General features: G+C 42.5%; 1 protein-coding gene across 8 annotated transcripts in view; it reads left to right on the top strand.

Moving 5' to 3' along the window:
* LOC110491155 (extracellular sulfatase Sulf-2) overlaps nt 1–11,010 on the top strand; it is a 280,821-nt gene that overhangs the window by 218,026 nt on the left and 51,785 nt on the right. For all 8 annotated transcript variants that reach the window (XM_036947630.2, XM_036947629.2, XM_090203821.1 and 5 more), the window contains one exon: nt 1,747–1,916. In XM_036947630.2, coding sequence (XP_036803525.2) covers nt 1,747–1,916 — 170 coding nt within the window. The remainder of the gene's footprint in view (nt 1–1,746; nt 1,917–11,010) is intronic.

Here is an 11,010-nt window from a genome sequence, read left to right as displayed (position 1 = left end):
GGTGGAACCCTGGTCCTTGGCATTCCTTCAAATCAAATCAAATCAAATGTATTTATATAGCCCTTCGTACATCAGCTGATATCTCAAAGTGCTGTACAGAAACCCAGCCTAAAACCCCAAACAGCAAGCAATGCAGGTGTAGAAGCACGGTGGCTAGGAAAAACTCCCTAGAAAGGCCAAAACCTAGGAAGAAACCTAGAGAGGAACCAGGCTATGTGGGGTGGCCAGTCCTCTTCTGGCTGTGCCGGGTGGAGATTATAACAAAACATGGTCAAGATGTTCAAATGTTCATAAATGACCAGCATGGTAGAATAATAATAAGGCAGAATAGTTTAAACTGGAGCAGCAGCACAGTCAAGTGGACTGGGGACAGCAAGGAGTCATCATGTCAGGTATTCCTGGGGCATGGTCCTAGGGCTCAGGTCCTCCGAGAGAGAGAAAGAAAGAGAGAATTAGAGAGAGCATATGTGGGATGGCCAGTCCTCTTCTGGCTGTGCCGGGTGGAGATTATAACAGAACATGGCCAAGATGTTCAAATGTTCATAAATGACCAGCATGGTCGAATAATAATAAGGCAGAACAGTTGAAACTGGAGCAGCAGCACAGCCAGGTGGACTGGGGACAGCAAGGAGTCATCATGTCAGGTAGTCCTGGGGCATGGTCCTAGGGCTCAGGTCCTCCGAGAGAGAGAAAGAGAGAAGGAGAGAATTAGAGAATGCACACTTAGATTCACACAGGACACCAAATAGGACAGGAGAAGTACTCCAGATATAACAAACTGACCCTAGCCCCCCGACACATAAACTACTGCAGCATAAATACTGGAGGCTGAGACAGGAGGGGTCAGGAGACACTGTGGCCCATTCCGAGGACACCCCCGGACAGGGCCAAACAGGAAGGATATAACCCCACCCACTTTGCCAAAGCACAGCCCCCACACCACTAGAGGGATATCTTCAACCACCAACTTACCATCCTGAGACAAGGCTGAGTATAGCCCACAAAGACCTCCGCCACGGCACAACCCAAGGGGGGTTCAGTCGGCTTGGTCTCAGAGGTGGAACCCTGGTCCTTGGCATTCCTTCAGTCGGCTTGGTCTCAGAGGTGGAACCCTGGTCCTTGGCATTCCTTCAGTCGGCTTGGTCTCAGAGCTGGAACTCTTGTCATTGTCATTCCTTCAGTCGGCTTGGTCTCAGAGGTGGAACCCTGGTCCTTGGCATTCCTTCAGTCGGCTTGGTCTCAGAGCTGGAACTCTTGTCATTGTCATTCCTTCAGTCGGCTTGGTCTCAGAGGTGGAACCCTGGTCCTTGGCATTCCTTCAGTCGGCTTGGTCTCAGAGGTGGAACCCTGGTCCTTGGCATTCCTTCAGTCGGCTTGGTCTCAGAGGTGGAACCCTGGTCCTTGGCATTCCTTCAGTCGGCTTGGTCTCAGAGGTGGAACCCTGGTCCTTGGCATTCCTTCAGTCGGCTTGGTCTCAGAGGTGGAACCCTGGTCCTTGGCATTCCTTCAGTCTCCATTGTCATGTCTGAGTAGAGAGAGGGATCTATTTGAAGACATTGTTCATTGTAATAGTACATCAGCTACACCTGTGAAGTGGTGAAACGTTTTAATTCCACCTAGCAAAGGGTGACTTGCAAAAAGCATTTCAGGAGAATCAAGCGGACACACAGACATTTGTGGAAAGCGTATTTACTGATGTCCCCTTTCATTGTGTGGATGTTAAATCAGCGTGTCGTCCTTCTGCAGGACTACTTTACTGACCTCATCACAGAGGATGGCATCAACTACTTCCGCTCGTCTAAGAGGATGTACCCTCACCGGCCAGTGATGATGGTGATGAGCCATGCAGCCCCCCATGGGCCAGAAGACTCAGCACCCCAGTACAGCACTGCCTTTCCCAACGCATCCCAGCACATGTGAGTGTCTGACACACACACACACACACACACACGCACGCACGCACGCACGCACATACACTGAAGTGGGTTTACTGTGTAAGTGAAACAAGATCACAACATCAATCTGACTCATGCACTTGCAAAAACAGAACATGAACCTTTTATGCAGTGAGGTTTTTATCGAGTGGAGGCTTGGATGTGAGGCTATCGGGTATAAACAAGGTATCTTGCATCAATGAGTAATGTTGAGAAATAGATATGATCTCTTAGAAAAATATGTATTTTTTGTTCTCTCCTTCTTCTCAGAACTGTCTCTCTTAAAGGCCCAGTGCAGTCAAAAACATGATTTCCTGTGTTATATATACACACTACCAGTCAAAAGTTTGGACATACCTTCTCATTCAAGGGTTTTTCTTTATTTTTACTATTTTCTACATTGCAGAATAATAGTGAAGACATCAACACTATGAAATAGCACATATGGAACCAAATCAAAATATATTTTATATTTTCAAAGTATCCGCCCTTTTCCTTGATGACAGCTTTGCACATTCTTGGCATTATCTCAACCAGCTTCATGAGGTAGTCACCAGGAATGTGTTTCAATTAAACAGGTGTGCCTTGTTAAAAGTTCATTTGTAGAATGTATTTCCTTCTTAATGCACTTGAGCCAATCAGTTGTGTTGTGACAAGGTAGGGGTGGTATACAGAAATAGCCCTATTTGGTATGAGCCCAACTCCATTGTCATGTCTTTGGCTATGCCAGATTAAGTGATATCGCATTCTATACTCTAAAATCCTTTCTCCGTAATTAATATTACCTGATTGAGAATATCGTGTAAATGTAATTAACTAGAGAGTCGGGGCACCACTAAATAATATTTATAGAGCTGTTATCTTCTGAATAAAATCTTAAAGACCTAGTAAAATTTTACATCAATAGCAGTCAATATTAATCATCACCTTAATTCAGTCTCATCTGAAAGTTGTAAATTCTTGGTTATCTTCACGAACCCTGGCTAACAAGTTGAATCAGCAATACAAAATTGGGTTTAATTATTTATTTACTAAATACCTAACTAATCACACAGAATTACATATACACAGAATGAATTATACCTTGATTACAAATTACGTCATAAAGGAAAACGTCCCTAGCGGGCGACACACAAAAGAAAAGGAGCTGGGTTTGAGTGAAAGAGCGGGAAGACTGAGGGACAAAGGGAGAAGCTGTGCTATCGTAAATACAGTATCTTATGCATTCTAAATTACCGCCCATTTGGAAAAGGAAAATGGAATAAATATTTACTCTGAGCTGCGCTTCGGTAGGTTGGTGGTAGATGGAAGGCCGTGTTGCCAAACCGAGTCCTTTGTCCTTTGAAGAATGTCTCTGGTGGTCAATTGGATACGTTGTAGTAATGTTGTTGTGTGGGAGACGGGATACTCTGTCTGTTCTTTCCTAGCCCGCGTTTGCGGCTGCTGTTGCTAACTCAACAGCTAGGAGGTATCACTTCTGTAGTGAATAAGAGTTCAAAGTTCATACCATTTGCAACCAAAGCTCACGCTGAGGTTGGCATAGTTCTGTAGTTGACATGTTAGTCCTTTTAACTCAGAGGCTGCAGACCTCACATACTTGGAACAGGAGGTTACGTTTTCGTCAAGGCTTTATTTAGTGGAGCGAGAAGAGGGTTGTTTGAAAAGTTTTATAACCCATGTCTCTTCACAGGGGTGGGCCACTGATTGAGCAGAGCCCTAACCTTATGAAAACCCAAATCTCTCATTTGGAAGCAAAAATTACATTTAATCTCTTCACCAATAATTTTATATTCAAACATTTAATTTGAACAACAATTCCATGTGACTCCAATAACTACAATGTGCAGACTTTCCACGGTAGAGTTTATGTCATCCTATCATTGATGAGAATGTCCCAGATGACAACCGAACTGACATCATATTCATTAAGTACCACGGCATACTGGTCGGATTACCAGAATATAGTTCATTTCCCCCCACCTTCTGATGTTCCCAGAATCTCTATGTTACCCAAGGGGTTTTCAAATGTAACATCAGTAGGGTAGAGAGAGGAAAAAGGGGGGAAGAGGTATTTATGACTGTCATAAACCTACCCCCAGGCCAACGTCATGACCCCCCATGTTGGGTTAAATCTTGCGATTAACCTGCATGTTGCAAACCAACATAAAAATGACCGTGGGTTGTCCTGGTTGTGGACCATCATTGTGGTCCCCATCTGGTGGTCGACCCGGGTAGGGTTTCTGCAAATGAAGAAGTCCGCTCCATGGCTGGGCAGCGGATGTCCGGATTGGGATCGCCGTTCCGGACCCGTCGTCTGGTCGTCCAGACTGGAAGATCTGGGCAGTAACTTAGGTAGATGTTAACAACGCACACACACTCATGAAATATATCATTACATTTCCTCCCAAATGAGCAGCGTTGTGGCACTAACTGATGGTTGTATGGGGAAGTTGTTTATGGCTCTATCACTTTCTACGTGCCGAAGAAAATGAAACAAAATGAATGAAAGCATAAACAAAACAAAATATAGTTAGTTCTATCTACGTCCATGGTCTTGGCAAAATGACCCTATCATTGTCTAATGTCATATCTAGGGCTTTCCTAATTTGCGGGGTGTTTCTTAGGGTACTATCCTAAGTTGATAACTATAACTACGTGTACAGCTGTAAGGCACTAGTTTTGGGCAGTCTACAGCGATGACCTATGGACTTATGAGAAGAAAACTGGTGAGTACTGTAGCTGTAGAGTCAAAGGCCTCAAAATAAATGTTCAACTTTACTAAGGCTGGTATTTTACTCGGCCCCTTAAGTGATCCTAGCATAAATCCTAATTGGTTGTTCCGTTGTGCATGTGAGATTATGCTTACACAAGCACACATGTCAAGGGAAGGAAACCAAGTATCCTGGCAGATTACAACTTGTTCAGAATGAGTCTGACGTAGTCAGGTCATTTTCAGGTCAATGCCTGGAGGTCAGTCAGAATTGGTGTCGAGGGAGTCTGTAGTGGTTTTACTACCAGTCACTGTCTTCCACTATTGTAGTGGCGGTAGGTATGAAGAAGTATACCTCATAGCTATGTTATCCACGGAGGAGCTAACCTCATGAAGGAAGTACTCTAAGTATTAGACCAGTAGTACGTGGTGTGATCGTGGTTCATGACTCTAATAACTTTTCTCCTGAACAGAGGGTTCTATTTATTAGCGGCGTGTGTGTTAACCATTGGAAGAATGTAATGGAGATTCCCTTCCCCGTGTTGCACTCTGAGTGACTCCTCTGTCGCTATTATCAATAGCAATTTAACTTGTGAGGTTACTTATCCTCTTACTGAGTGTTGCTGGACTGACTGTCATACTGGTACTCAAGGGGTCCAGTTGTCCTACAGATTTATTCTGAAATGTTATCCTACAGGAATACATGATTAGAGCATTTTGCTAGTTGTCTTGTAGTGACTACTACAGATGGCAAAGAATCATTTTTGTCATAAACCTACCTCCAGGCCAACGTCATGACACCATATAATGGCAAGAACATCTCAAATAAGAGAAAAGACAGTCCATCATTACTTTAAGACATGAAGGTCAGTCAATACGGAAAATGTCAAGAACATTGAAAGTTTCTTCAAGTGCAGTCGCAAAAACCATCAAGTGCTATGATGAAACTGTCTCTCATGAGGATCGCCACAGGAAAGGAAGACCCAGAGTTACCTCTGCTGCAGAGGATAAGGTTATTGGAGTTACCAGCCTCAGAAATTGCAGCCCAAATAAATTATTCACAGAGTTCAAGTAAAAGACACATCTCAACATTAACTGTTCAGAGGAGACTGCGTGAATCAGGCCTTCCTGGTCGAATTGCTGCAAAGAAACCACTACTAAAGGACACCAATAATAAGAAGAGACTTGGTTGGGCCAAGAAACACGAGCAATGGACATTAGACCGGTAGAAATCTGTCTTTTGTCCTTGAAATCTGTCCTTGAGAAGCAGAGTAGGTGAATGGATGATCTCTGCATATGTGGTTCCCACTGTGAAGCATGGAGGAGGAGGTGTGACGTGTGGGAGTGCTTTACTGGTGACACTGTCAGTGATTTATTTAGAATTCAAGGCACACAACCAGCACGGCTACCACAGCATTCTGCAGCGATAGGCCATCCCATCTAGTTTGCGCTTAGTGGGACTGTTACTTGTTTTTCAACAGGACAATGACCCAACACAACTCCAGGCTGTGTAAGGGCTATTTGACCAAGAAGGAGAAAGGTGGAGTGTTGCATCAGATGACCTGGTTTCCACAATCACCCGACCTCAACCCAATTGAGATGGTTTGAGATGAGTTGGAGAGCAGAGTGAAGGAAAAGCAGCCAACAAGTGCTCAGCATGTGGTGAAGCTGGTTGAGAGTGTGCAAAGCTGTCATCAAGGCAAAGAGTGGCTACTTTGAAGAATCTAAAATATAAATTATATTTAGATTTGTTGAAAAGTTTTTTGGTTACTACATGATTCCATATGTATTCCATATTTAGATGTCTTCTTTGATGTCTTCTTTTTATTATTCTACAATGTAGAAAATATTAAAAATAAAGAAAAACCCTTGAATGAGTAGCTGTGTCCAAACTTTTGATTGTTACTGTATATATATATATATATATATATACAGTGCCTTGCGAAAGTATTCGGCCCCCTTGAACTTTACGACCTTTTGCCACATTTCAGGCTTCAAACATAAAGATATAGAACTGTATTTTTTTGTGAAGAATTAACAACAAGTGGGACACAATCATGAAGTGGAACGACATTTATTGGATATTTCAAACTTTTTTAACAAATCAAAAACTGAAAAATTGGGCGTGCAAAATTATTCAGCCCATTTACTTTCAGTGCAGAAAACTCTCTCCAGAAGTTCAATAAGGATCTCTGAATGATCCAATGTTGACCTAAATGACTAATGATGATAAATACAATCCACCTGTGTGTAATCAAGTCTCCGTATAAATGCACCTGCACTGTGATAGTCTCAGAGGTCCGTTAAATGTGCAGAGAGCATCATGAAGAACAAGGAACACACCAGGCAGGTCCGAGATACTGTTGTGAAGAAGTTTAAAGCCGGATTTGGATACAAAAAGATTTCCCAAGCTTTAAACATCCCAAGGAGCACTGTGCAAGCGATAATATTGAAATGGAAGGAGTATCAGACCACTGCAAATCTACCAAGACCTGGCCGTCCCTCTAAACTTTCAGCTCATACACGGAGAAGACTGATCAGAGATGCAGCCAAGAGGCCCATGATCACTCTGGATGAACTGCAGAGATCTACAGCTGAGGTGGGAGACTCTGTCCATAGGACAACAATCAGTCGTATATTGCACAAATCTGGCCTTTATGGAAGAGTGGCAAGAAGAAAGACATTTCTTAAAGATATCCATAAAAAGTGTTGTTTAAAGTTTGCCACAAGCCACCTGGAAGACACACCAAACATGTGGAAGAAGGTGCTCTGGTCAGATGAAACCAAAATTGAACTTTTTGGCAACAATGCAAAACGTTATGTTTGGCGTAAAAGCAACACAGCTGAACACACCATCCCCACTGTCAAACATGATGGTGGCAGCATCATGGTTTGGGCCTGCTTTTCTTCAGCAGGGACAGGGAAGATGGTTAAAATTGATGGGAAGATGGATGGAGCCAAATACAGGACCATTCTGGAAGAAAACCTGATGGAGTCTGCAAAAGACCTGAGACTGGGACGGAGATTTGTCTTCCAACAAGACAATGATCCAAAACATAAAGCAAAATCTACAATGGAATGGTTCAAAAATAAACATATCCAGGTGTTAGAATGGCCAAGTCAAAGTCCAGACCTGAATCCAATCGAGAATCTGTGGAAAGAACTGAAAACTGCTGTTCACAAATGCTCTCCATCCAACCTCACTGAGCTCGAGCTGTTTTGCAAGGAGGAATGGGAAAAAATGTCAGTCTCTCGATGTGCAAAACTGATAGAGACATACCCCAAGCGACTTACAGCTGTAATCGCAGCAAAAGGTGGCGCTACAAAGTATTAACTTAAGGGGGCTGAATAATTTTGCACGCCCAATTTTTCAGTTTTTGATTTGTTAAAAAAGTTTGAAATATCCAATAAATGTCGTTCCACTTCATGATTGTGTCCCACTTGTTGTTGATTCTTCACAAAAAAATACAGTTTTATATCTTTATGTTTGAAGCCTGAAATGTGGCAAAAGGTTGCAAAGTTCAAGGGGGCCGAATACTTTCGCAAGGCACTGTATATATATAATCTTTCTACACTACGAGGTTGGAATAATACTGTGAAATTGTGAAAATTATGATAATGTCCTTTTCTTGTAAGAGATTTTTGAAAAGACTGACTGAAATTTCATCCTGTTTTGGTGGGATGGATATGGCCTGCCTGGTGATTAGTTAATAGACCAATAAGAAAGAGAGTTCCAAACCTATCTGCCAGTTTTCCACTCAGACCACTCCCAGAGAGGCCTGCTCCAGGAATGGGTGCCTCCCACTGCTCCAGTGTGTAACCTTCCCCATAATAATATTGCCAAAGCTTATTTTGGTAATTTACAATATAAAAATAAATAAAAATGAGAATCAAATTGTCAACGGGACAACAGTAACAACAATAACCAAGGGCCAAAATAACCATACATTCAACAATAACAATCAGCATACAGTAGAGGACATGTGCAGGTTGATTGGTCTGTCAGACACTGTCCCTCAACTTGTGGCAGGCAGCAATGTGGTGCGCTGCCAACCCACAGCTCTCTGCGTCCTCCCCCAACAGGATGGGTAGCCTATCTTCATCAGGTGCCATTAATACAGATAACGAGTGGAGGACAGAGGAGCCTCTTAAAGAAGTTACAGGTCTGTGAGAGCCAGAAATCTTGCTTGTTTGTAGGTGACCAAATACTTATTTTCCACCATAATTTGCAAATATTATTTTATTTTCTCATTTTGTCTGTCATAGTTGAAGTCTACCTATGATGAAAATTACAGGCCTCTCACATCTTTTTAAGTGGGAGAACTTGCACAATTGGTGGCTGACTAAATACGTTTTTGCCCCACTGTATATATACACAGTGTTGTAACAATGTACAAATGGTTAAAGTACACAAGGGAAAATAAATAAGCATAAATATGGGTTGTATTTACAATGGTGTTTGTTCTTCACTGGTTGCCCTTTTCTTGTGGCAACAGGTCACAAATCTTGCTGCTGTGATGGCACACTGTGGAATTTAACCCAGTAGATATGGGAGTTTATCAAAATTGGATTTGTTTTCGAAATCTTTGTGTATCTGTGTAATCTGAGGGAAATATGTCTCTCTAATATGGTCATACACTGGGCAGGAGGTTAGGAAGTGCAGCTCAGTTTCCACCTCATTTTGTGGGCAGTGTGCACATAGCCTGTCTTCTCTTGAGAGCCATGTCTGCCTACGGCGGCCTTTCTCAATAGCAAGGCTATGCTCACTGAGTCTGTACATAGTCAAAGCTTTCTTTAAGTTTGGGTCAGTCACAGTGGTCAGGTGTTCTGCCACTGTGTACTCTCTGTTTAGCATTTTAGTTTGCTATGTTTTCTTGTTAACTTTTTCCAATGTGTCAAGTAATTATCTTTTTGTTTTCTCATGACTTGGTTGGGTCTAATTGTGCTGCTGTCCTGGGGCTCTGTGGGGTGTGTTTGTGTTTGTGAACAGAGCCCCAGGACCAGCTTGCTTAGGGGACTCTTCTCCAGGTTCATCTCTCTGTAGGTGATGGCTTTGTTATGGACGGTTTGGGAATCGCTTCCTTTTAGGTGGTTGTAGAATTTAACAGCTCTTTTCTGGATTTTGATAATTAGTTATTAATTGGTGTTCTACGTTGTACACAAAGGATATCATTGTAGATTTCTGCATGCAGAGTCTCAATTTGGTGTTTGTCCCATTTTGTGATGTCTTGGTTGGTGAGCGACCCCAGACCTCACAACTATAAAGGGCAATGGGCTCTATGACTGATTCAAGTATTTTTAGCCAGATTCTATTTGGTATGTCGAATTTTATGTTCCTTTTGATGGCATAGAATGCCCTTCTTGCCTTGTCTCTCAGATCGTTCACAGCTTTGAGAAGTTACCTGTGGCGCTGATGTTTAGGCCAAGGTATGTATCGTTTTTTTGTGCTCTAGGGCAATGGTGTCTAGATGGAATTTGCATTTGTGGTCCTGGCGACTGGACCTTTTTTGGAACACCATTATTTTGGTCTTACTGAGATTCACTGTCAGGGCCCAGGTCTGGCAGAATCTGTGCAGAATATCTAGGTGCTGCTGTAGGCCCTCCTTGGTTGGTGACAGAAGCACCAGATCATCAGCGAACAGTAGACATTTGACTTCAGATTCTAGTAGGGTGAGGCCGGGTGCTGCAGACTTTTCTAGTACCCGCGCCAATTCGTTGATATATATGTTGAAGAGGGTGGAGCTTAAGCTGCATCTTTGTCTCACCCCACGGCCCTGTGGGAAGACATTTGTGTGTTTTTTGCCAATTTTAACCGCACACTTGTTGTTTGTGTACATGGATTTTATAATGTTGTATGTTTTACCCCCAACACCACTTTCCATCAATTTGTACAGCAGACCCTCATGCCAAATTGAGTCGAAGGCTTTTTTGAAATCAACAAAGCATGAGAAGACTTTGCCTTTGTTTTGGTTTGTTTGATTGTCAATTAGGGTGTTCAGGGTGAATACATGGTCTGTTGTATGGTAATTTGGTAAAAAGCCAATTTGACATTTGCTCAGTACATTATTTTAATTGAAGAAATGTACGAGTCTGCTGTTAATGATAATGCAGATGATTTTCCCAAGGTTACTGTTGACGCATATCCCACGGTAGTTATTGGGGTCAAATTTGTCTCCACTTTTGTGGATTGGGGTGATCAGTCCTTGGTTCCAAATATTGGGGAAGATGCCAGAGCTAAGGATGATGTTAAAGAGTTTTAGTATAGCCAATTGGAATTTGTTGTCTGTATATTTGATAATTTCATTAAGGATAACATCAACACCACATGTCTTTTTGGGTTGGATGGTTTTTATTTTGTCCTGTAGC

Source organism: Oncorhynchus mykiss, chromosome 16 (assembly GCF_057628025.1).
Source record: "Oncorhynchus mykiss isolate SJ-2025 chromosome 16, ASM5762802v1, whole genome shotgun sequence".
NCBI classification, from domain to species: Eukaryota; Metazoa; Chordata; class Actinopteri; order Salmoniformes; family Salmonidae; genus Oncorhynchus; species Oncorhynchus mykiss.
Note: the sequence above shows the minus strand (reverse complement) of the source record. Positions and strands in the feature narration are given on the sequence as shown.